General features: G+C 41.3%; 1 protein-coding gene across 2 annotated transcripts in view; it reads right to left on the bottom strand.

The window, feature by feature from the left end:
- Positions 1-25554, bottom strand: part of COL9A1 (collagen type IX alpha 1 chain) — a 75055-nt gene extending 49501 nt beyond the window's left edge. The window contains exons 1-12 of one of the 2 annotated variants that reach the window (XM_005431948.3): positions 25423-25554; positions 25024-25097; positions 23564-23641; positions 23294-23426; positions 15112-15508; positions 7991-8068; positions 7006-7026; positions 5807-5881; positions 5232-5267; positions 5059-5121; positions 2714-2767; positions 2067-2102 (exon numbers count right to left, since the gene is read on the bottom strand). In XM_005431948.3, the coding sequence (XP_005432005.1) occupies positions 2067-2102; positions 2714-2767; positions 5059-5121; positions 5232-5267; positions 5807-5881; positions 7006-7026; positions 7991-8068; positions 15112-15508; positions 23294-23426; positions 23564-23641; positions 25024-25097; positions 25423-25436 (1059 nt within the window). In that variant the 5' untranslated portion in view covers positions 25437-25554. Of the gene's footprint in view, positions 1-2066; positions 2103-2713; positions 2768-5058; positions 5122-5231; positions 5268-5806; positions 5882-7005; positions 7027-7069; positions 7261-7990; positions 8069-15111; positions 15509-23293; positions 23427-23563; positions 23642-25023; positions 25098-25422 lie in introns of those variants that run through there. The other variant, XM_055713946.1, reaches the window with a different exon arrangement.
- Positions 25555-26492: the final 938 nt, after the last annotated feature.

Raw genomic sequence — 26492 nt, 5'->3', positions numbered from 1 at the left:
TCAGCAGCTTAATGGCATTCATCAAAAGGAAAGCCTGTGTAAATGGAATTTCCCCAAGAGAATTATTCTGAGCATTAATCTTTCCATATGAATTCAGCATGTACGGGTTAACAACCACAGAGCTAACAAATCAAACACTAGGCTTCTTCCTAAAAATGCAAGGTCTGAGGATTAACCTTAACCTTAATAATTACAAGGGTAATGACAGGAGGTGACTAAGTAAATCTACCTTTTCTGTACCTTTAAATAACTAAGAATTCTCATTTCCTCATTATAAATATTCCTGCAGATTCGCCTTTAAATACAAGGTCCAGTTGCTTATTAAGCAGAGGCAGAACAACTCCAAAGGCAATCCCTACTGAGGTTCACTGAAGCGTTACCAGCCTAAGCCTGAGTTAGAGGGCAAACAAAAACCACTGAAGTTTGAACAATGGTCCAAAATCTCATCAGATTTATTGCTTTTACAGTCTCAAAATATGGTCACGAAAGACCTGAATTAGGTAAGTGCTTCTCCAAATGGAATCAGCATTCCACCTTGACAAGTTGGTGTCATAGTAACTTCTCCACTTCTAAGCTGAGATCAACCCTCTTTATGTATATTTTATATACCCACTTTTTCTGAAGGCTTTTAAAACATTCATTCTCACATTAGTCTGTTAATGGTGAGGTGAAATCACGTATATTTTTCCCAGTCAGTTTTTATTTCACTTGACAGGCTGAAACACTACAGTATTTAACCTAGTATTTCAGTAATTCAGTTTTAATTCCCCATTTTTTCCTCTCCTATAGTAGTTCTTTTCATGTATATTTTTTCCATATCATCTAAGTAACATATCTGTCAGAGTTAAGCTAGCTCTTCATTCTAGCTAGCTAGCTACACATTTCAAATGCATTGCAAATTACTCAGAAATTATTTCCTTATCTACTTGAGAGCAAAAAAATGAAAACAAACTCAAACCTCTAACAGAAAAATGCAGAGCTTTCAGTCTACCTAGAAGTTACCTCAGTTCTGCTACTTTCTGTGACTAAATTTACCTCACATATTGAGTCTACAGATTGACAAGCCATTATAAAAGTATCACCTATTTTCCAGATTTTCAGGTAAGAAACAGCATCCATGAAAATTAAATGCAAGTGTTCACATAGAATGATTCATCTTAAGTTTGAACATGTCTATAATGTAATGTCTTCAAGAACAACATTATAAATTCCTCTCTGGCCAAATATCAAAATGATTGTTTAATATAAATTTAATGGAAGTTAATGAGATGGTCAAAAATATGAAGATACAGTTGAAGATGCAGAATTTCATAGCAAAGAGTGCTATTTCAGAATACAATGCCTCTTCTATCTAATTCCAATAATTTCTCCAAAATGAATCTAATTTTTAATTAAACTTTAATTATGTGCAGCCCTATTAAAATTTCATGTGTCATCTTGTTCGATAACTCATTTTCCTTGAGGTTTTTCCTGGTTTCCTATATAATCTTAAGTTTCTACAGACTGACCATCGTTCACTTCTTCAAACATGTAGAATTCCTAAAATTCACAACTATTTTCAGTTCCCAAAGTCAGATGTCAAATCCATCTGCACGCCAACTGCAACAATAGTCTGTACCCTTTCTCATATTTTGTGTTGTTTCCATATTGAACAGCACAGGAACTCCCATACAGCATTTACACTTCAGTGATCTCATTTACACACGTGGCAAGGAGCTGAAACAGGAATAACTGGAGATTAAAATATGCAAATAAAACATGGGCTATCCTGTGTCTACAGCATTTTCACAAAGAGATGGAAAACAACAGCACGCATCCAAAACTTGTGACCACATCACACATGCTCCTTTGTTTTCTACAGCATACAAACCTAATGTCCTTTCAGTAACATCTACCCACCGATATAAAGACAAAAAGATTCCTTAATATACTACTGTAATATTTTGAGTTCTCTGAAATCTCAGAAATAACATCTGGCTTTTCTTCATTACATTTAATGGTAAGAATCCTTCATATTGATACTTAAGGTCTAAAAAGCCTCTTCATATACTAAATATATTACTTACTGGAAGTCCACGAGCACCTGGCAGTCCTGGCTCACCCTTTAAAAGATAAAAATTCAGGTTTTCAAGAGGCATTAGCAGAGTTTTGTGAACAACATACAGTAAGATGCTCTAACCTTTTGGAGGGTATCCTTTAGTGGACATACTCTGCAAGTATTACTCAATTCATTAACGCTATGCTGGTTTCTGTGATACTTGATACAAAGGAATGACTTTCTCAATATTAAAAAGATACAGCCTCAGGCCTTTCCCCCCACCATCAAAAAAAATAATATCAACAGATACTAGTTACTCTGACTTCTGATGTATATTTCATTTGTCTGATTGCTGATGAAGTCAGGATTCACTGTTCCAGTTCCCACTGCATGTTATTACTATGACAAAATTGCAGTACAACAAGATGAAAAAAGCCTCACCTTTACTGAAAATGCTCAGCCTTAATGCCCTCAGTCTAATGCCGCCATTCCTTACTGCTGGCTGGGGGAATAGAACTTGCTTTGTACTGTGTGAAAAGGGCCCAATGTGTCTGTATTCTATAAATGTTTTAATATTGTAAGAAAGGCTACAACATCTCATTAGTTGCATAAAGAAAAACAAAAATCCTGCTAAAAAATAAAATCCCATAATTTTATGCATAACTGTCTTCTTACCTTCTGTCCCTTTGGCCCTGTGGCTCCACGTGAGCCATCAGGTCCTGTGAATCCCTTTGGAAGTAAGGTGTACAACGTTAATACAAAGGTTACATTTTTTTTAATCACAACAGAAAACATTCTAAAACATAGAATAATGAAGCTATTAAATGAGATAAGGAACTCCAGGAGACTTACAATTCAAATACATGTTTACATGTATAGATAGAACTGCCCAAGTTCAAAGTGCTAGCTTCTGGTGACAAACATCAGTGCCGGCGACAGGTGTCCTTCAAAAATTATGCAGTTAAGTCACAATTAAACTAAACACATGATTTCACATGATCTTATTTCTCTCAATGGAAAACTGAAGAATTTAGTTCATGGCTCAGGTTAAAAACAACTGTCAGTATTTTCCATTTCAAATAAACCATTCACTGACAAAAAAAAAAAAAAAAAAAGAAAAAAAAAAAAATCAACAAAGCTGCCAGGCTGGATTTAAGGTTAGTCTTTGAACCACACTTATCTATCTGGATAAAATTCAAGAGCATGACATAACAACTACAAAGTCTTCTGGAGTTCTTTTATTTCCGATTTTTTAAGCAGCTTCTATTGCTTAGAAATTTCCAGATATCCATAAGAAAAGCCTTGGTTTTACATTTGTCAAATACTTTTCTTTTTGGTAAACTGTCAGCAATAAAATGTTCACCCAAAGGGATGTTTTCTCTGATAATTTGCTTTCAAATGCTTACATGATCACTACAAGCAATTACTGTACAGTATCTTTACTCAATCTATTAAATCTGATTCTGAAATAGTTTGTGAAAGAAAAATAAGATTTAAAAAGTCAGAACTGCTTCATCAATTAAACATGAAAGAAGGCATTATAAATCTAAAGCCCCAATTAAAAGTTGAATGCACAGTGGGTACAACAAGGTCCTGTGTTTTGTCTTCAAATGAAAATAAAAAAGGTTCACCATTTCAGAACACAGTACTCTAGTATTACAGTTTCACTGATCCACTAATATGAGCAATATACAAGTGCAAACAAATATCAACAGCTGTGTGGAATCTAAAACACACTGTTTCACCTGATTGTGTTACCACGACTTCTGGCAAGGAAAACAAAACCATGCCTTAAGTGAAAATTATGAGAGGCAATGATTTTTAAAGAGCTGCTTATGGGGTTTTGACATGTACAAATAGGTTGTGGTCCTGTATTGTTTTCAGGGAAAGATGAAGTGGTATAAGATACCACTCATGGCAAACCCATTTGAAATTTGAACAGTTTAACTGAACATTTCAGATCCACGTCCAATAAAACTCTTTTTAAAAACAAATTAAGAATTAACCTTTAACACTATTGCAATCTTTATAAATATCACGCTTTTTCATTTATATAATCTGCAATATTCTCTGATATACTTGATTGCTGTATATAAACTTTATCTTTGATGTTTTAAATTATAAAAGTATTCTACCACTTACATAAATTAAACATAAGCTTGCCTGCTTCCTGGCATAAGCTCTAAATACTAATGTAATAATCTTGCTTAACAGCAAGGAAAGCTTTCAAACACTGCTCTCAAGAGAAATACAAAGTTTCCCAAAAATGTATGGTGCTTTTATTGCCACTAATTTATTCAAAAGATACAACCTAACAAGCCATCAACACTAGATGATGTTGAAACTTTATTCTTCTGTATTATTTTCCACAGAGAAAGGAAGGTATATCAGCAGGTAGAGGCTCTGGGTGAAGTCTGGCAGGTTGGTTGTGGGTTCTTTTAATAACACTTTTACCGAAACATCAGGCCTACAGGGCTAATCTGTGGGGTCTGTTTTTTCCTTCCTATTGTCTCCGAGTTTTAGGGAACGAGACCTGAAACGACTATAACCAACCCACACACACCGCACCTCCAGGCACTGACCGCCAACCGCCCGCAAGGGGCCGGCCCGCCCCCGGACCCGCGCGGGTGGCCGACCGGGAGCAGCGACAGGCGCCCCCTGCCGGCGGCCCCGCGCCGGCGCAGTGGGCCTCCCCGGCGGTGGGTAGGCCCGGCCTCTCGGGAGCCCCCGGTGTCCTCGGGGCTGCGGACCCTCCTGCCCAGGCACGGATCCCCCTCCTCTTCCCCTTGCTGCCCTTCTCTTTGTCCCGCTAGGCGCGGGGCGTTCGCCTGAGGCTGCTTCCAGAGGGCGCAGCGTGGCCTCCTGCCCCTCCAACACACACTACTGGCACTCACTGGCAGTTGTAAGGAAGCCAGAGACCTCAAAAGGAGGTCATGCTTCCACAGAAATAGACCAAAGCCAAGTATTTTTCTTAAAAAAAAAAAAAAAAAAGGAAATTCCAGAAAATCAAGTATACTCACATCAGCTCCTGGCTCTCCAGGCAGGCCAGGGGATCCTGGTTTGCCTGCATCCCCATCTGGACCCTTCAGGATTTAAATGGGACAGTTGAGCATGTTTCAGAGAGGGAAGCAGAAACAAAACTCAGAATCTCTTCTCTCACAGGAGCAAATGCAAAGTAGCTGAAATTACTTACTGGAGGACCGGGGGGGCCGTTCGGACCTCTCTCACCCTAACAAGATATGAAAAGGAAGTTATCAGTCAGAGCTACAGCGATCTTTCATGATCCTTCATGAAAAACATTGATTTACAGATTATCAAGAATAATCTCAAACTGATTCTTATTGTAGGAAATCAATACTAAATTCACGTGATCTCTATTATAAACTAACAGAAACTTCTGACAGGAATTTGTGCAAAATACATAGTAGCTCCTATCAGAAACAATGCCATAAATCCTTATCGTGATTTAGTATGAGTGATGCTATGTAATCCCTTTTGAGATTAGAATTATAAAATCCTTACACCCCGTTTAAAGCAAATAATCAAGCATATGATGCTGATTACACTAAAAAAAAAAATAATCCTGTATTTTCCATATCAGAGATAATCTGAAAGGCCACCTTCCCCCCAAACCCCAGCCCACTACTGAATATGAGACCCATCAATTCCTATGTGTATCTGCAGCCAAATTCAAACTCCTTGGGGTCAAATTGCAGGTACATCTCGAGGCATTTCCTATTTCCTAGGCAGGGCATGGGAAACACTTACATCAATGCCATCAATACCGGGAACTCCTGGCGGCCCGGGCGGACCTGGGGGGCCTGGTGGACCAGGGAGACCTCTCTGACAAGGAGTAAAAAAAAGGATCAATTAGAGCCTGGCAAACCTGCAACAGCCAGTCTGGGTGGATCAGCACAATGAGAGGTGACTTTCTGTGGGTTAGTCAGAGGGTCACAGCCGTGATGAGGAGCTGCATCCTCACTCCATGCATGTCAGGATGCACGGGCCCGATATCCCATGTTAGCTGCCACTGCAGTGACCAACAATGCTCCCTTTGTGGGCGGGAGACAGGTGAGGTGTTTAACCGCCCTCCCCAGGCCCAGCCACCCTCCTGCACCCCGCAACACTGCCAGGGACAGGGCAAGGTGGAGGGGGCTCGACTGCCTGACCCAGCAGGGTCTGAACACCATATGGCAATAACAGGGTGGCAGAAATAAAAAGAGTGATCCTTGCAAATCAAACAATGAAATTCACTAAGCTCCTCTAATTACTCATGCAGCCAACACAAAGGAGACAGTCTTCCTAGGAGTTCGTGCTGGCAAAGAAAATTTAAAACCACCCTTTCCCTACTTCTCTGACTGGCTCAGCATTTTCCCCTGGTTCCTCAAGATTACATTAGCATCTACAGAGGCGCTTTCTCAAAGCACCAGGCTCCCAAGGGGGAGGCGGGAGGCGCCACCAGCCTGTGGAAATCTAGAGAAAGGCTTTTTTACAGGTCTCCGTACCTATAATGGGGGGCTCTGTTCTCCTCAGAGCGAGCTCTGGCTGCAGCCCCACAACGGTGCTCTGTGAGCCAAAGGCTGGCCCGTGCCCTGCTGAGGCCCTGAGCTGGCCCCTTGCTCCACACAGTGCCGCTGCTCCGGACACTGTTCCTCCCCGTACCAGTCTTCACAGAAATATTCCATCCGGTGGTGGTTGTAGATGGAGCTCAAGCCCCACCATGTCACCCGGCGCCTGCCTGATGCCCACCAGGTAGCACCATGTAGGCAGACACACACGGCACCCACCACCCTGTGGTCAACTCGCCTTTGCCAGCACCACGTCAGGGTCGGCTACAGCTGCTGTAGGGAAGAAAAGGATCGAACACCCCGGGCGGGTCGGTGCCAGGGCATGTGGGCGGCCTTCAGCCTCTCTTCAGCGCCCACCCTCGCCCTGAGCTCGGAGCAGGTTCGCTCTCTCACACTTACCTCGATTACCGTCTGGCTTATCTGCGAGGGAGAAAAACAGAGTCAAAGTCAGAATAAAACTTACTTGAGCCAGGCAGAAGCAAAGAACCTGCAGGAAAAGCCCCAGAGGCAGGAGGCCCTGCGGAGCCCGAGCCATGGCGAGGGATGGAGCGGCCTGCGGCTGCCGGGGCGGACGGGCGGGCGAGGTGAGCCCCAGCAGCCCCTCACGGCGGCGGCAAACGCCGTGGGGAGGGTCTCGGGGATTGGAGGAAGGCTGAAGGCTGGGAAGGGGAGGACTGAGCGCCAGCACCGCCTTAACCCTTTGCCCTGCCGCTGTTCCCCTGGGCACCGGCCCGCGCCCTCCCCCGCCCCTGCCGCGGGTCTCCCGCCGTCGGGCTCCCCGGTAAGGCGAGGGCTGCGGGGAGGCGGCTGCCAAAATCCCCCTCGTCTGCAGGGCACAGCTCCCAGAGGTCTCCCACCCAAGCAGCGGGTGAGGAGCGGGGAGGAAAGTAGGTCACGGAAGGGTTAAAACAAGGCTGCGGCTGCTGCTGCTCTGGGGGGTTGGATTTCTAAAGGCACCAAATTCCGGGCAGGTACGGTAAAACCCGGCACCGCGGGGCGGGAAGCGGGGGGAGAAATGGGGCTCCGGCAGGCGGGGGCGGCAGGGCCGGGCCGGGCCAGCAGGGCAGGGCCGGGCCGGGCAGGGCAGCAGGGCCGGGCCAGCAGGGCCGGGCCGGGCAGGGCAGCCGGGCAGGGCCGGGCAGCAGGGCCGGGCAGGGCAGCCGAGCAGGGCAGGGCCGGGCAGGGCAGCAGGGCAGGGCCGGGCCGGGCAGGCCAGCAGGGCAGGGCAGCAGGGCAGGGCAGGGCCGGGCCAGCAGGGCAGGGCCGGGCAGGGCCGGGCAGCAGGGCAGGGCCGGGCAGCAGGGCAGCAGGGCAGGGCCGGGCAGCAGGGCAGGGCCGGGCCGGCAGGGCAGCAGGGCCGGGCAGAGCAGGGCAGGGCACTCACCCGGGCTGGCAGTTCACCACAGCCTTCACGCTGGGGTCGCAGTGGGTCGCAGTGAATCACCATCCACTGGATTTCGAACTGGCAAATGCGGTGAAGATCACGTTAATTTGGGTCAGGGGGTCACCCTGGCTGAGGGTGTAATAGGAGGAACACTGGGCAGCTAAGGGCATGTTTTAAAAGGTAGGTATTTAATGGGAATAGCTACGGGTGTGTCAGAGAGCTCGGTCCAGAGCAGCGCCTCACACTGCACCCACAGAATCACAGAATGGTCAGGGTTGGAAGGTGGAGATCTAGTCCAACCCTGCTGCTAAAGCAGGTTCACCTAGAGCAGGCTGCACAGAGTCACACCCAGGTGAGGTTTGAAGGCCTCCCTAGGAGACCCCACCGCCTCTCTGGGCAGCCTGTTCCAGTGCTCTGCCAACCCTCAAAGTAAAGAGGTTTTCCCCTCATATTTAGAAGGAACTTCCCCTGTTACAGTTTGTGCCCATTGCCCCTTGTCCTGTCACTGGGCACCATGTTCTACATTCCCCCACCTCTAACTGTGAAGGTCTTTTTAAAAGGAGGCATAAACTTGCCAAGGGATTTAAAAGAAGGCAATATTCCTCATGTGTCATTTCTTACATGTTCTCTCTAAGCACAGGCATTTTTCCTGATGCTATGTGACGGTTTTATTCAACACACAAAAGGACTTTCTGTCAGTGGATAGTTGTGCCTGTGAAGAATGGCAGGTCTGAGTACAGAAACATGGTCGAAGCATGCGAAGTTCAAGAAGCAGGAACATATGCACACTGGAAACAGTCTGCAACTGGGTACTATACATCTGTGAAATTTCACATCTTCTTTTAACATTTGTAATTACCACTAGAAAATAACAGAGGATTAAGGCAAACTTCCCCGCTGTTGCAACTGAAACTCTCTTGATGAGCTATATAGGTTAAAAAACATACCCTCTGCTGAGAGTTACCGAATAGCTCAAACATGTAGCTTCAGAGGTGTATCTGTAGATATATAATGCATCACATGGAATTCTAACTACCACAAGCACGTTAAGTTGTGCATATTTATTGTATCTAAGTTTTGAAGTCTTGGGTTGTTTTCTCTTCCCATCCCACATAGTATCAGCTTGACTTATGGACCACTAATGAGTAGTTTATCCAGAGATTTCTCAGTTTGATGATAAAATTTAGAGGCTCCTATTACTTTCTTTTCATTATGGATGGCTGAGGCTCTTTGGGGAAGGAAAGTTTTGGAATTTTTTTCTCGTTACAGCATTGAGCCTTGGTATGGAAAAGATTCTAATTTTTTTTTTTCTGAGAAGCTGAAAATAGAAGAGAATGTCTGGGGGCTTTCACTTCTTATTTCTTTGCTTCTTTGAGCCTTTCTTCTTGTTCTATTGAGCTAAAGTAGTTCCCCACCGTCCCTCCCACAACATAACGTATTGGTGCTTCCTGGCAGCCTTCTGTGCTTCCTCTAGGATACCTCATTCATTGCTCTCTTCAGTCCCAGCCCATAACTGATGTGGAAGGCAGATTGTCATTCTGAGATGCTTTTCTGTCCCATCACCATCCTTACATTGACTTAGTTCATGCTTACTGACAGAGCTAATTAATGCTTTGAGTCTAAAGTCCTTTAGGATCTCTGCAAGCCACCCACAAATCCCACAAGTTGCTTCTCTTTTTTTTGCTTTCACCTTTACCACTTCAGTGCTGCCACTCCTTAAATCCTTGCTATCATATCTCTAATTCTTTTTACTTAGCAGTCATCAGTCTCCAGAGTGCTGAGACTAAAGCACAAAAGAGGCAGTACCCTTGTTTCTTTTACCTGTTATCTGACACCACTATCTGTGAGTCATTTCTCTACCTTCTTTATCAAATTCTCGTTTTAAAACCTTTCCCAGTTCTTAGTAATAGACAACTAAATGTAATATACATGTAAAAGAATTGAATGTATACTGTAATTTAATACTACAAGGCAGCCATACAATAATAAAAACATGTGGGTATCTGGAGTCTGAAGATGAGGATTCATAAAAATGCATAAAAATAGGATCAAATGATACCTATATGATAAATTATTTCATACTGTACAACTAGATTATGAGTTCTGAGTCTCAGCGCTATCCATCTCTGAAGCTCACTTGCACAGGGAAAGAGGTACATAACTGGACCATAGTATTACTAAGGATGAAGTACAGGTACAAAGTTCTAAGAAATGAACCTCAGATAAATCAGGGGTAATCATGAAGCAAAGTTATCAAGATGTAATCTTTTAAGACTCATAGGTCAATATTTCTGTCATCTATTTTTCAAGATTCCTACAGGATTTTCGTGTCATCTTAATTTCTTAGTCTGCACAGATATAATTGGATTAGATGTACCTGTCTGTTCACTGTTTTGTCCTCTTAAGTTCTATGGAAATGCCTGCAAATGCCCACAGCTTTGCACATCAGAGTATCAGCTATGCAATTCAGCTGTCTTACTAGTGCTTTAGATGAGAGAGGTGAAGGTTAAGATGTAAATGAGTCCTAAATATCTATAGTATTTTCAGTATAGCATCAGTCACAGGGAAACATTTAGCAGTACTGTAGGCTTTAAGGAATACCATGACCCTCAGAGCACATTTGTAGGTCCCTTCTGGGAGAAATGGCTCCCTGTACCCCTCTGGGCTATTGCTGCCTTGAGGATGATTCAAGGTAAGACATCCCTTCAGGAGAAGTACAACTCAGCTAAGCAATTTTCGGGTGAAGGTTTTCTACAAATTTTTGTCAATGATACCTACATTTGTCCTAAGGCAAATCTGCTATTGACTTAAGTCATCAAGATTAAGCTACACATATTTAAACATATCTCATTCTAGAGCTATTTTAAACATGTTTTATCCATTTTCCTACATCTATGTAATAGGGGTTTAGAGCTTCACTTGCCTTGCATCTTTTTTCAAAGCCTTAGAGCAGTACAGCAAATTCTGGTGTTATTTGACTTTCCATAGCAAAGGTTCAGCCTTCTGAACGTGAGATTTTACAGGGTGAGGAAAAAAAACTGAGACATGACTTTTTACAGTACACAGACACAATCTGTTCTATGGTGTAGAATAATCCCTGTTCAGCAAATATTCATAAGCAGCTTCCTTTTAGATATTACAAGTGATGTAGCTGCCCTGAACTAGTTAGCATCATTAAATGTCAATTAAATAATGATCAAGGATAACTTCTAGTTAAGTGTTTAGTGTCTATTATGAGAAAATCAGGGTAATGCCTCTGAAATCGCAGAAAGTAAGGCAATTTATATCATCTCAGATCAGTTAATCTTTCAGCAGTAAGAAATGGATGCCTTTACCTTTCTATAATAAACACATAATTGAGGAAGTTCCTTTTCAGTTTTGAAATGATGCTCTATCTTGTATTGCTTAGAGATTATAGTGGATTATTTGAATTACTTTTAGATAAAAAGAGCTATCTTCTTTTTTATCTAAAAAAAAAAAAAAACCAGCTGTAAACCTGTATAAAAATTTGTCCTCCATAAAACATCCCAGAAATCCTGGAATACATCTTTTTAAAGACTCAAAGGCAAGCTGTAGTTTCTAATAGAACTCTATTGCTTTCCTAGGCAATCACAGTAACAACAAGCAATGAAGAATCTCTTTTAAAATGACATGTATTACAGCGCATTTATAAGAAGTTGACCTATTCTGGAAGATAAATAGAGCACTCAGACAATATTGCAAAAAAGAATAGGAAACACATAATTTATGCCCTTTAGAAATTATACCACTGGAAGTAATATACTTTAGCAACGCCTGGAAATAAATTAGAAATTGTGCCTGGGACATATTAAATAACCAAGACTGCTAAGATGTTTAAACCGAGTATAGTCAAGCAGGTTAAAGGATAAGCCTACAATATCCCCGAACTAGATTTATTTACTCTATTTAAAGAGAAACTAAATGTGTGGGCTAAACCAGAAAGTTGTTCAATATAAATAGTAATTTTAAATTATTAGTCCATCAGATTGTGTGATTTCTTTATCATAATTTCAGAGAATATTGTCTTCCTAAACCTACAGTGTTGTAGTATCAGGTTGGACCACTACCATTGTCATTTCAGGCTTCATAGCACAGGCCATGCAATTCGTTCCAGTGCGTTCTATGTCAAACCCACAGTTCTGTCTTAATTAAAGTGTATTTTTAGACATCCAAACTCGGTTTAAAAATGTGATGCGATGCTTATTTTCTTCCCTCATAATTTGTTCCATACTTCCTTATTCTTTTTGTCAAGAAACATGCATCATATTCCTGTTTTAAGACCTACCTTATGCAAAGATATTTTTTTCATAAAATACATTGAATAAGACTGAACCTTCCCAGAAGCATGCTAAAGGTGTAAACAAATATTTTGCATGATAAGTAGTGAATTGTAAAAATTACTTAATTCCATTTTGCCCTTTCATCCCTGAAGAAGGGTGTCCTATATTTAAAGTAAATTCACACTAGTGCCTAATGACGTATGTACTTAAACATAGATGAGACAGAACTTAATGCTAAATACTCTTCCCCTACCAGATGCCTGAAGAGCCTAGGGTAAGCAGTTTTCCTCTTTTGTATACCTTGCTGAAAAGAGCAAGTCGCTGCAAAACACAGGCTGCAGAGGAAGGAGGTTTCCTCTGCTGCTTTTCCCGTCTTCCTAATCCTAGCCAAAGGTCAGCCAGAGCACCAAAAGAGAAGGGGGAGAAGTCTGAGTTCTTGCCAAGGTGATCTTAGTACCACATCTCTCTCCTCATTTGTAGGCTGCCATTTCTAATCATTACTTCAACAGACAAAAGAAACCCTCCTTGTTTTTAAAGGAATGGTTCTGTGCCTAACTTGGGGGTGTATACTAACTGTGGCACTGTATACCAGGTGTTGTAATACTACTGCATTAATGCCTATAGCTCTCTGTGCATTTAATCTAAGTGTCTTTCCAAAAAGGAATACAGTACTAGGGTAGAATTTTTTTCATCATAGTAACATGCAGAGACTACGTAAAGTGTTCATCATCCCATTCGTGCACCAGTATCACTTAGACCAGTTAGCAAAGCTAAGGTATATATGCAGCTAATCATTACATTATCAGCTCCAGCTGACCACTTTTGAATTACATTTTCAAAGACTAACTTGTGTTTTCAACAGAATTAGTATAAATTTTCAGCTATAGGAATTTCCTAATCCACATCTATAGCAACATTAGATAGCCACTTTCAGACACCTGGGGCAGCTTTCTGTAAAACTGATTTCTGTCCAGTGCAATATAGTAACCAATACCTACAGAGGAGATGAAGCATGAGATTTTTCTTGTGTTGTAATGTTTCCCCTTTTCAAGTTTATACAATGCTGGTTATCCTTTGGCCATATTTTTTTGCAAACTGTGAAATATAGTTAAAAGATTATATCTCACTTCACACTGTTTATTTCAAAGTTGATGCAAAACTTCAGTGTAGGGATGTAGTATCTGATTCTCTTTTGCCATTCAACTTGTTCTGAAATAAGTACCTGATATACATATGAGTAACTTACCATTTGTATTATATATTCCTAACACACTTGAAGAGGATCCTTGGAAAAGGAACAGGATGATATTTGGAACTTATCAATGTTTTCTGCAATTTTTTCAACTGTGTTTTTGAAACTATTTCCTTTTAACCTACAAAGTGAATTGAGAAATAACCTTCCCAAAGTCTTAAATGAGATTTAGTGCCACATGGGACAAAATTATCACATTATTCAGCATAAAGTATAGTATAACTCATTAGCTGAGAAAACACTAGCTGAGCAAACGCTTTCATGGATGTCAAAAAGGCCAAATGCAGATGTGACAGCTACCAACTTGTTTCTGTCAGAAATTACAGATATGTCACTTTGTATGTATTTTATATTTATCGCTTGCCTCAGAAACTAAATCAGATAAATAATAAGACCCCTGAGGGATTTTTTATTGTTTTCTTTGTTGAAGGGCACAAAAGCATTCAATATTTACCATATGTCACCCTCGATGTTATATTTTCCAGCAAAAAAACTCTCCTTGCAATGTAGTAGCATGAGAAGGATATTTTCAACATTAAATCTAAACAGGATGCAGAGTAAGTATTTCACTGCCTGTTCTTGCTATACAGAATAAAGAAGCGCTCCATAGTGAGTTTAGGTGTCTACTACAATGCTCCAGGGAAAGTTCAATATCTAACAAAGGGATTCACAGCAGCCATGATATGGTGGTAGGATATCCTGAGTGAGCCAAGAGAAGGCACTGTGGAAAAGGATGGGCTTTATGTCTCAGCCCTGCTGGGCCCTTCGCTTGGATTGGATCTAGTCTCCGATGCTACACTTATCCCTCATAGGATTCATAAACAAGAACCTTTTTTAAGAGTTCAGCCTCTACTCCACGTCAAGTCTTTTTCAAAAAACTCAAACTAATTAAAGAGAAAAAGCAACTGTTACCATGATCATACCAAGTAGCACAATGATTAGAACAGTCTCCTGAGGTATAAGGTACTCATGATAATCTCTGATTTAGCACAGAGTTTTAAATATGGGTCTCATTTCCTGTGTGAACGTCAGAGTAGATCAAAAAAGACCTCCATCAATCTCTTTTACAGGAGATACTCCCTTTACATTAATGATCTAAAATATTTATTCTGCCAGTGACACATTTAATTGTCTCTAGGTGGTGGTCAGTGCATGCATATGAAAGAGGGGTCTCAGTTCTTGCTCGATTAATGTTTTGCTCTCTTTGGTGTGAGGTACAGCCCACAAATCCATGTCCTGAGAATTCCTTCTAGATCAAGCTCCCCATATGAGACAAGCAGAGGAACACCCAACTGATACTACATCCAGGCAGAGCAGAATCCAGTGACAGAATTGTGGATTTCTGAGAAATTTCACTATTGAAACTTAGACATAACCTGAGTCATCTCTTACTTTACACAATATGTGCAAAATTTAAAAAGCAAAGCTATTACTTACCTGCCAAGGAGTTGTTATTTTCTGCCATTTCTGCTTTCAGAAAACATTTGAAGATGCATTTCACAAAAAAGCATTAAGTGTAAAGATCCTATAAAACACTTTTTGCAGTAGGAAAATATTTTGGAACTTACCGGAACAGAAATTTGAGGATTATTTTTAAGTTTTCCAAGCACAGCAACGCCATCAATGCTGATTTTCCCTTTTGGTTTTATGTTTAAGGTTTCTATTTTAATACAGTCAATAAAAAGCGTGACACTGTTTGCTTCCACACTTATCATAAGCTTGTGCCACTGGGAGTCAAACAAGAAAGGCAAATGCAAAAATGACGCAGTTTGGAGATGTCCATCCACTCCTTTATAAGAAAACTCAACACTTTTCATTTGACCATTAAGATTCACTGCCACTTGTTCTTTTCCTGAAGAATCCTGAATTTGCCAAATAGTCCAGTATTTCTGAAGTGTGGCCCCAGTCATCCGAAAAGTAGTTAGAAAGGAATATTCGTCGGGAAGTCCATTGGAATATATGGCACTGTGTAGGATCAAAATACGGTATGTTTGTTGTGTTCTGCAAAGCTCTACATATCACCACAGAGAAATGAGAAACAGTGACTCAGCGGAACCATATTTCAACCATACTTTTATCAGTGCTCTTCTGCATGCAAGTGCCCCAAATGGGATGTCCTTTTGAGTCATTGGTGTTGCTAACAGCAAAAGGAACTGGTTCAGAAACGTGGGTTCTTCTAACATTGTACAATACTTACAACAACCTTTTCTATGTGGATGGGGCAGTGTAGGGAATTGTAAAGGAATGAAGGCAGGTTAATTAACACTGATAACATACAGCTGTGGGCTGGCTTCAGGGGCAGGGGGTTGGCTGACTTAGATAATGTGCAGCTGTGGCTGGTTCCTGCTAAGTGGTTAAATAGCTCTAAGGGGTGTGGAAGGGGAGCATCAGATGAAGAGCAATCTGGAGGAAATAGGGGGAGGGGAGAGAGTGTGCCCTGGATGTAGGAGAGACATGGAGGGGGCCCAGATGAGGAGAGGCTGGCTGGAAGAGGAGCCTGGAGAAGGAAGACTCTGGACACAGTAGAGGCAAGAAGCAGGGTGGACTGGCCTGAAGAGGTTGAAGAAAGGGCACAGACAGTAGATGAACTTTTGAAACCTTGTGGGGGATTTGTGGCTGTGCCGGGGCAAGGTGTGGGAACTACTTATTGATGTTAACCTGGTATGTGAGGGTAAAGGCCTTGTTATAGCTGCCTAGTTTTTGATAGTGCTGTGACAGGGCAGCAACAAACTCCTACTTCAGATTTAGGAAGTATATCCTACAACTATGCTGTTTCCTACTATTAGACTTACAAAATCGGTCAACATAGCGTAACACTATAACTAGGCAGGTAGATACTGCAGATCATTTGGTTTTGAAGACATAAGAATATCTTTTGCAAATGCACTTTCTTGTTCAGCCTGACAATAATAAGTTTGTTAATGTATTAGCTATCACTTCAGCAGAAAGTATTCCACAAATCATTCACTGAAAAATATACACGTAGTAGGAACCCACACTAAAAATGTATTATGTCCTGTGACGTTCAACTACAAGGCCACAAATAGCAGGGAGCAGATTTGCCACATATAAAAAATGTTTCATTGTTCTGTAACTCCCACAACAGGTGAGACTTGAAAGCACAAACAAGTACTGCTGGCTGTGTCACTGTGCAAAAGAGTAATGTCATTTTTTTTATCTTAAATGTGTCAGTTAATCCAGTAGAACATTTAAGATGTATGCCTTTCCATATTCTATGGATCATAAAATTGTAGGTCATAATCATCAATAAATTATTTGCCATCTATCCACCTTTAAGAATAAGTTGTGTTTGAATGAATTTTTTAGGTACAGAGACATGCAGAGCTATTTGTCACCGGCATTCATTAGAATAACGTCTCAGGCAAGTAGGCATTTTGAACAAAGATTATTTTTGAGTTGCATATCAATCCTATCTCAGTAGCAATTTAGCCAGCATTAGTGAACCTCAGGCTTTAGGCTGGGGGGGGGCGGGGACACACTACCAAAAAAAAAAATTAATTCTTATTCTCTGTGCTTGATGACTACTGATTTATTAAGAGAGTACTTCCAGATAAAGACTCTGTGGTTTGTAGTTCGGTGTTAGTGTCTAAAGCTGTAGTGCAATCATATTCCAGCAGGCGACGGCACAGCCTCAGCAAGATTTCCGTATGGACTAAGGCAAACCTGGCAGCCGCAGCAGCAGCTTCACCTTAGTAATAAGGCTGCCCAAAATGCTGGTATTTCTCTTTTTTTTTTTTTTTTTTTTTTTTTTTTTTTCCCTCCCCAAGAGCCTTTAAATACATCCAAAAGCTGGTGGGAATGATGAAGGGAAATGTTCATTTGGAAGATTATCTCATTGCACAAGGTGTGGAGATATACAAAGCTGGAAGAGGAGTTCCTTGCCAATATCTTTAAACTGTCTATGATTTGCTAGGACTTGTGTCTCTTTGACTGTGGATGCAGTAGTCTGTCTCAGCTGGCTTTGGCTGATAGGATTTCCTCTAGTTTATCGTGTTGTCTCGTTTTGTTTCGGTTTGTATCTTGCATTCTCAAATGCAAATGTTGCTGTGTGGATACTGTAGCTTTCCTCCTGTTCTGAGCACTTTTGGGTGTTTACTACTATCCCTATGCTTCCTTGTGTTAGGCTTCTAGCTTACACAACATGTTTATATATCCTTTCCTGCTCCAGGAAGATACACCCTCTCACCACCACCGACACACGTTCACTCTTTCTTAGCTCCTGATCCAGTTCAGCATGTCTTTTATGGCCTTCTGTGTCCTTCTTCCACTATAATCTCTTAAACAAGCATTTACATATCTACTGCTAAAAACTTAACTTCTCTGAGCCATTTATCACTTCACTTGCTGAATCCCACTGTTTGAAGAACAAACACGCAGCACAAGAACTGATTTTACTATGACCATACTGAAGGTGTTATTGTTAGGTAATTTTTTAACTAACCTCCTTGTGACATTCCAGTTTCTCTATCAAGTTCAGTGATTCCAGGGGATCTGATATGCTGAGCTCTATAGCTAAAGGAAGCAGTACTAACCCCAGATCCCCTGAGGAGAGGTTTCCATTCCTTCTCTGGACTGGTAAGTTTTGCTGTCATGACAATACTGGTTAAACTATCACATATGTTCTCACCCCACCTCAGCTGACATAACTATACTGGCAAAAAGCCCCCAGAACAAACCACAAACCAACCAACCGAACAAAAAAACCTAGTAAGTAAACATAGTTACACTTTTTGATAAGAAGATTGTTTGTAAAAGATTGGCAAGAGGATTCTTTGCACCATATTTGGCTATAGCATTAGTCTTTTACAAGCCATCATATGGGTCCTCCTTTTTCAAAAATTAAAAGAGAAAATAAAGTGATATACAAAGTGATATACAAAGAAGAGAAATTGGGTAGAGGCTTCTGCCATTGGTAAGAGACAAGTAAATTATAGGAAATGTATACAGAACAGCAAAGATAAAAAGTCAGTGAACAAAAATGGATAAGTATCCACATTTTAAAAAAACTTTTAATAAGCAATGAGAAGAACTGCTGCCTTTAGACTAAAGACTCGGTATCAGTAATGTGACTGAACATAACGAAGCACAGGATGACCCATCACTAAAAAGGTACTCTGCAGGGGACTGTTACTGTGTAAGATTTGTACCTATAATTCTGTAAGTAAAGCATAGACTGATTCTCATCTCAGTTACTCCAACAGCAATGAAAAGCAGTTCCACTGGCTTTAGTGGTTTCAGTGTATTTCAATACACAGTTTTCCCCAAAGCCTGTAATCCTTACATAGGCAAAACCCTACTGAAGTCAGTAGATTAAAATGCTAAATATTTGGAAACCATGGCAAATTTATCATGGTATTTAAATAAACAATGGTTGAGAAGCTATTCCTCCATCTCACTGCAAAGTGAATACTGGATTCTGTCATCTTCTTGAATAGCTGATAACTATGTAAGCATTTAAATTATTTCCATAGATTATTTTTAACATACATGTTTCCAATTCCACTGATTTATGGAAGGAAATCAAACAATTTTAAATTTAGCATCAGGCAAATGAGCAAAGGAAGAATTAATATGAAAAAATATTTCAAGGACAAAGGCCAAATTCAGTCCTGACCCATTTCCTAGCCGCTTAAATTTGCCAGGGACATAAGCCATCAGAGCATTTATTTTATTTGGGTTTGTATCTCAACTTTGTAAGATAGCAGCCTGGTCCTGCTTTCCTTGTGTTCTCTGGCTATTATTAACTGCTTTAATTGTGTAATGAGTGCAAGGTCTGGTCAATATTTTATCAGATATTTGAATCCTTGCTTAATTTTTCTAAATACTGGGTGGGGGGGTGGGGAGAGTTTGAAATATTTGTAATGCATCTAAGGGAACTTCTGAAACACTACTGTTTTCTTTTATCTTTTTCATAAAAACTTAAGACTCTTATTAATCCTGTAGCATGAGTGCATACTGGGAAGATTTCTTTGAATTTTCAAGGCTGAGTGCTACTGATGCATCAGCATAACCAAGATAACTCATCTGAATAGGTGGTGGAAGCCCTGAGTAGTCCCACTGACTTCAGGATTCAAAGCAGCAGAGTATGTTAAAAGGTTGACTATGTACCAATTTGAATACTACAAAGCAACTGCTTATTTTATTAAACCTGTTTCTTTAAGAATTCATTTCTTAGGTGAGCTCCCTTGCCCACTGAGATAACTTACTCCTTGCTAAATTAAGATTTTAGAAATGTTAGTACAACCCACTGGAGGTGGGTGTAGAAATTCCTCTGGCCAACCTCGTGATAATGCAGTATCATATACCCAGCGGTGGGGGTTCCTTTGCTCAAGCTGAAGACACTTGTGTCTGCACCTCCTGAAGCCTCCTAGAATCATAGATGACCTGGCAGGCACTATCTGGCAGCCATCAAATAAGCTATAACAATAAAACCTAGCTAAGCATTTTTAAAAGCAATTGTCCAAAGTCATCAGCCAGATGTAATTTGTTAGGATTCATTACCCTCAGCTGATCTTTGTTTTTCAGAAACATCCAGTTCTTCTTAGCTGCATTTTTGTCTTTTTCATTACAGTGTCATCATTGATATCTATGTAAGATATCTTACTTGTAGTGCAGAAGGAAAAACACCTGAAGAACTTTGGTGGCTGGATGTAGAAAAGCCAGACCTTCAGGTATATTCATTTGAAGAGCATTACTTCACAGAAAAGCATTATTCCCAAAGGAAAAGCCAGGAAATCAGCCTATGAAATTCTCTGGATGCTCCAAGCCTACTGATAAAGCTTTATAAACTTCCTATTTTAATTTAATAATTTCTTATCTTAATGTTTGTCATGTCACCTGTTAAGGTGGTCTGCAGTACACTGCTACTCCAAATACAAACACTGTTCAAAAGGCAGCTTCAACCTTTACCTTGCTCTCCTTTCTGCTGAGATGAGGATGCAGCCAAAGAGGTATCACTTCTGGTTTCATAGGCTACCTTCATGCTACAACATGCAGTATGCCCAGGACTGTTCTCTGATACTGAGTTCAGCCGGCATGAAAAATTTTAAATCTGCTTACTTCTGAAATATGATGACTATATGCAAGCTGCACATTGGCGATGGACCATGACCTATGCTAGCTGTCAAGCTGTGCCCAGGAGCTGTTCAAAGAGTGCTAATTAGCCTGGACCTAAACCATGCTAAAGTCTTGTATAATATTTTAACAGTATAGATGATCAAGTGTGAATGCCTTGGAATGTTCCCTAGTGTTAACTTATCCATGTAGACACAAGGGCCTTGTGATGTGATAGGTGCATTTGCAAAGTCAAAGGATGAAGATTTCATCCAGTGCATAAAGATAGCTAGCCTTTTTCCCCCCACATAAAAACATTTAATGAACACGTTCCTTTGAACTAATATATTATTTAAAGCTTGCAATTAAAAATCAATGCAATTATTATCCAAATTACTAGTATTAATTTTGTACTTACTAACTGGTGGACACCTACAGAAGGTACATAGATTAAACTGAAAAATGACAGGTTCGCTATGTTAGAGAAAATGGGTATGAGTCATAGCAGTTTCATGGTCCCTTATTACACAAGGAACATTATATTGATTCTTCAGCAGATGTTATGCTGGAAGAAGCAATGGCCAATGGGAATTTATTTGGATGATGGGAGAAGCTCAAGTCAAGACTTGTGTGCAATCATCTCTGCTCATGTTGGGATATACTTCTGGACATGCCAAGTACACCAAGCAGCAAAAAGACCAAGCTACAATTCAGTAGCATTTTAAGGAAGCAGTGTAAGCTTTGCAAGGCATAAGCTATTGCTACAGCAAAGACTGAATGTATATGCTGAGCCATGCCCATCTAACTGAGCTCTCGTTGCCATGCCATAGCCACTGTAACATGGGCTTGTCTGCCTTGGTATAATAAGCACACGCTACTCTAAAAATTTGTTTTACTATTGCTGGTAAGTACTGACTGGACAGTGACAGTTGGGCAAGCCCTCTGTGCTGACACTAATTGGCTTGCTGCCGTTTCTACGTATGCGCCCACCTCCCCATCCCTTCCTCAAAATCCTTGAAAGTCTTGTGTCAGGGTACGGGCTTTCTTAGAGAGACCCCTCCCTATTTTATAAGGCAAGAGAAGACACTGCCCATGGCTGTCCGGTTACCTGGGGCTAACGTGGCTGCTCATTAACGAAGGTGTGAGAGGAGCTTTCTGCAGCAGGGCAGGCATGGAGCCTGCCGTGTTGATGGAGGGTCCCTCCCCAGTGCTCCAACAGCACTTGTGCCTTCGTGCCCACGCACCCAGCTGGGGAAAACGCTGCTGTGTATTTTTCCCAAGCCCATGCTAGTCCTGGCTGCCCCCTCTCCCGGGCCAGCAGGACTGGGGGCGCCGGGGCAGGTACCGCCGGGTTACACGCTCCGCCTGCGCCCCGCCGTGCCCGCCCTGCGCAGCCCGCGGCGGGGCGGGGTTTCAGCACCGCGGGCGCGGACAGCTCCGGGTGCCCCCGGGAACCGCGCGCTGTCCGTACGTACTGCGCGTGCGAGTGACGGGGCGCGGGGGGAAACGCAGCAGCGGCCCAGGGCTGCTGCAGTGCCCGGGTCTGAGAAAGGCAGAGCTACGCCCACGCCATTAAACACGCTCAGCTTTCCTTGAGGTGCTCTGCTTAACTTGCTAACTCCTGTAACATTCTCAGGCGTTCCGTCACCCCAAATTCATACCAGTAAAACCCACCTACCATGCCACATTATAAATATTATGTGGAGAGGTGTGGGGTTGTTTTTTAAATTATTGGAAATGGCTTAAAGCGTGCCTCTCCTGAGCTGTGAGCCCCAGCTGCTTGCTGCCAGCTTCACTCCCAAGACAGTTTGCTGGGAGGGGCACGCTGTGAAATGACTGGAGCAGAGCAGCCAGGTCAGGCTCAGTAACAGAGCAGCAGCACACCGATGGACTAGAGCACAGTCAGCACCGATTATTCCTAGCTGAAACAGTAGTCTCATTAAAGGTCTTGCCAGTTAATTGTGAAGTAAAGGCATTCTTAATTACATAAGGTGCTGGATGAGAATCAATTTGCCTAAGTTTGGCAAAGACATCTCTGCCTTGCTGTACCGTCTCTTTTCCTTCACTGGCAGCAAGTCTGGCCCATAAAGCACAAACACAATGACATTCCTAAATCCTGGCTCCTATTGTAACTTGTCTGTGACATGCTAAGAGTAGTTTTCATCTTTTATAGACCAAGTGACCATAAATCAGCCAGGAATATGCATGTACCTGTTATCCAAAAAGCAAAAAAAACCAACCCCAAAACAAACAAACAAAAAAAACCCTTACCATACAACCAATCCACTTTTATCCTACCTTGTTAATCCAAAAGATCCCTTTGTGTCAATGTTTTGAGAAAACTTTCCTCTCTCCTGTTATCTTTTCTTTGCTTCCCTATCTCTTTTCCAGTCATCATCAACTTTTGGCTTCACTTCTTAGGGATAATTCCCTTTCTATCAGCAAATCTTGAGGCACCCTGAGCAATATCATTGGTAGAAGAAAGTGGAAGTCCCTGAAACTGCTGTTATAGAATCAGTCTGGTCTTACCGGTGGCAATGGAAAAAAAGTTGAACTCCTCTTTCACCTTCCAAAAGCTTTGCAAATGAGATGATCTAGCTGGGGAGAGGATCTAGTCCTCAGACAACAATATTGCAAAACATGTAGTTTTTAAACCCAAACAACAAGAAGCATTACCTGGTTGGGATCCTGAAGTCTCCATTGGGTCCCAATTTATAAGCCACTTGTAAAGAAGTGGAGCCCACTACTCTCTGTATAATTCCTTGGGAAGCAGCTTTTTCTATTTGGAACTGAGAAATCAGGTCAAAGCCTACAAGAAAAAAAAATAAGCGTCCAGTATTTAACTTTCATTTTAATTTAATTAAAAACTTGTGCAGTCACATGAATATAACCTGATAAAGTTTCTGAACAGCAGCTTTTCCTTGAAAAAGTCAGGACACTACTTGCCTGGTAAGTCGTCTTGACCAATCCTGATTGTTGGGCAGAGATCTGTTCTCTGACTGGCACCCAGAATGGCTGGTAGTCCTACAAAAAAGGATGAATTTATAAACCATGCCCCTGCACATTGCCTCAGATCACCTTAAAATAATAAGTGAAGCAACTGTATGAATATTATAAATTAAAGTTAATAATAATAATAATTAGATGTATATAATAATAAATTTAAACTGTACTCAGTGAAATCAGAGCTTTAAGAAAACGCTAATAAGCGTCTGTTTCTAAAGAACTCCAAATTTAAAATTATAACCTGAGTAATTAGTTGATTATTTTTTTTTCCCCAAGCCTCCAAATGAGAGTGCTATAATAATTCTTCTCTTGCAGAGCTACGGAGAAGCAGTGGTAGCATAAGAAGGCCTGCTGTGTAAGGAGTTTTTTGGTTTGGAACTTTTGGTGGTTTAAGCAAACTTTGGGAAGAATGCCTGTTACCTAAATCAACAGTCTCTCTAGTCCCAAGGAAACTTAAACAAACCTCATGCCAACTAAAGGGACTGTTGAGAAACTGTTGGCATCTTTTCCATCCTTTCTGGTGTTCCAGGTGTTCCCATCTTCCTCTGTGCCACATTTCATCAGAGAATGATTATTCATGAAATATAGGGTGGCAGCAAGAGGAACATATAGGTCTTTTTTGTTGACCCAAACAAGAATGTAGAAGAAATTAATTTCAGGAAACCAAATTTTAAAATCCAATTTTTCAGAATATTATCTGTCAAAAAGCTTTGCAATCAGCATGAAAATCTACCAGATTCCCTTAATTTAAGGAAAGAGGAAGGAAAAATAAAAATTTATTTGAAGAGTTTAAGTGTCATGTGCAAGTCCAGTATCAGGTCAGTCTGGAAAATATTAGTAGAGTCTGGGTGGGGAAGAATGAAGAGTGCAAGTTAGAGGGAGATACATTTCTAACCTACAGAGAGCCTCTTGTGTGCTGCAAAGGCTCAGCCATAAATGTGGGTTTCCTTCTGACAACATAGACTTAAAGGGAACATTCAGGTTGACATGTTACACCTTAGAAATGGCCTCATTCTATATTATTTGATGGCTGACATCCAGCCATTCACATTTTATGCCCAGCAAATAAAGTAGAACCAGTTTGTTGCCACACATAGCAAATAACATCTTAACCAGAAGCAATGAAAGACAGGAGGAGGTTTGTGACCTGTCTACCACCTATAGCCAGATTTTAATCCTTACTTTAACAATACATCTAACAGACATCTAACAGACTTTAACACACAGCTCTTGCTTTTTCCCCTCATTCTTACATGCATGCATACATACATACACATAGACAGTTCTGTCTTTCTGTGATGGCTAGCTAGAGAGTATTTTAATTTTGAATAAGCTCAGAATAATTCTTTTGACAGTCAAAGTTGCAGAAAGATGAAATGCAGATAAATCTGTCTCCTTACTTGATTGTTGCTGGATCGTGGCTGAGATGAAAGACCACAGAAAACTACACATGCAAAAGAAAGCTGTAATTTTCCTGTAAACAGAAAGAAAACTTCAGTATGAATCTATAGTTTTTGACAGATTCTGTTATTGACTTTCTCCTCAGAGCTATGCATATTAAATGTATAAAAACCCCAGTTAAGGATTTACTAACAGATCTGACAAGATAATTTCTTTACGTGAGAACTTTTTATCTTTGCCTTATAATAAAACATGTCAATACAGCTCTTCCTATTACCATTTCCTTCACATAATGATGTCATAAAACCAAGCAACAAAGGCAGCAGCTGGCAAGGACAGCTTTAACTGCTTCTAATCTCTTATTTACAGATGTCTCTAAATCCCAAATGTTCTCTTACCAGTTGCTTTTCATCTTTGCTGCTGGCTCTCCTCACTCCGCTCATGTGAATACGTGGTGCATACAAGTCACACCGCCTGCTTCCCTCTCATTAGCCCTGTAGAAGAGAGAGGCAACGGGTGCAGCCACCTCCTCCTGCCCCGCGCAGGACCCAGCCAGGAGGAGGGTGCAGGCTGCTGCCTCTGTTTTAATCTTGCAAAGGGAAGGAGGTGGAGGCTGGACAGACATGTGTCCTGGCAGGCTCCGAGGGCGGATCTCTGGAGCCAGTTGAGTATAAAGAATCCAAGAGAGCAAAGAAAAGGCTACTGCTTGTGCCAGCATCAGGGCAGGGAGATTAAGAAAATGCGAGTTCCATGATGCCAGTTACTGAATAGCAGGGTCTGCTGTTCAGCCAGGCAGGTGACAGAGTACTACGTACCAGGAAGTCTGAGGAAGTTGGTGGCCCTGGCGTGGTGTTAAGACTAAAAGCTCTGAGTACAAGGGAGCCCTGGTTCTGTAAGGCAGGCATTTCCATTTCTCACTGATTTGCTCATCAGGTGGACTCGGGTGAAGCCTGTCTGGTTGTGTCCCAGCTGGTTTTTCTGAAAAAAGCCAGTTATGTAAGAAGGTTTTCATTGCTTAAACTCAAACCTTTTCAAGGAATACACATCAGTTTCACTAAGCAGACTTTTGTTTTTCTGTTGCTTATTGATAAAGCACTCTCTTTCCATAGACTATTATACATTTGGACACACAAAGAGACTTAATCATATTTGCTCACATGGACATAAAAAGACAGAGACACACTAAAATCTGTATGCATGAAAAGACCAAGGGAAAGAGGTGAACAGCTGGAAGGTCCCAATAGTTACCACAGTCAAAATTCATGTACGTATGGAAAAGTATGCCAGGTTGTGCTAATACATCACATTTGTAAGGTTTCATCTCCTCTAGATTCTTAGTATTCTAAGGTAGCTTAAATTTCCAGATTTTTTTCCTTTTTAAGTGTGGAATATAGGAAATGCAGTGATCTCTGCTGTCTGCTGAGAGTCTGAAGCGATAACTGAGCAATGAACTACCCCATTTGTCCCA

This window comes from Falco cherrug, chromosome 6 (genome assembly GCF_023634085.1).
Source record: "Falco cherrug isolate bFalChe1 chromosome 6, bFalChe1.pri, whole genome shotgun sequence".
NCBI classification, from domain to species: Eukaryota; Metazoa; Chordata; class Aves; order Falconiformes; family Falconidae; genus Falco; species Falco cherrug.
The sequence above is the reverse complement of the archived record's forward strand: the minus strand, read 5'-3'. Positions and strand labels throughout refer to the sequence as shown.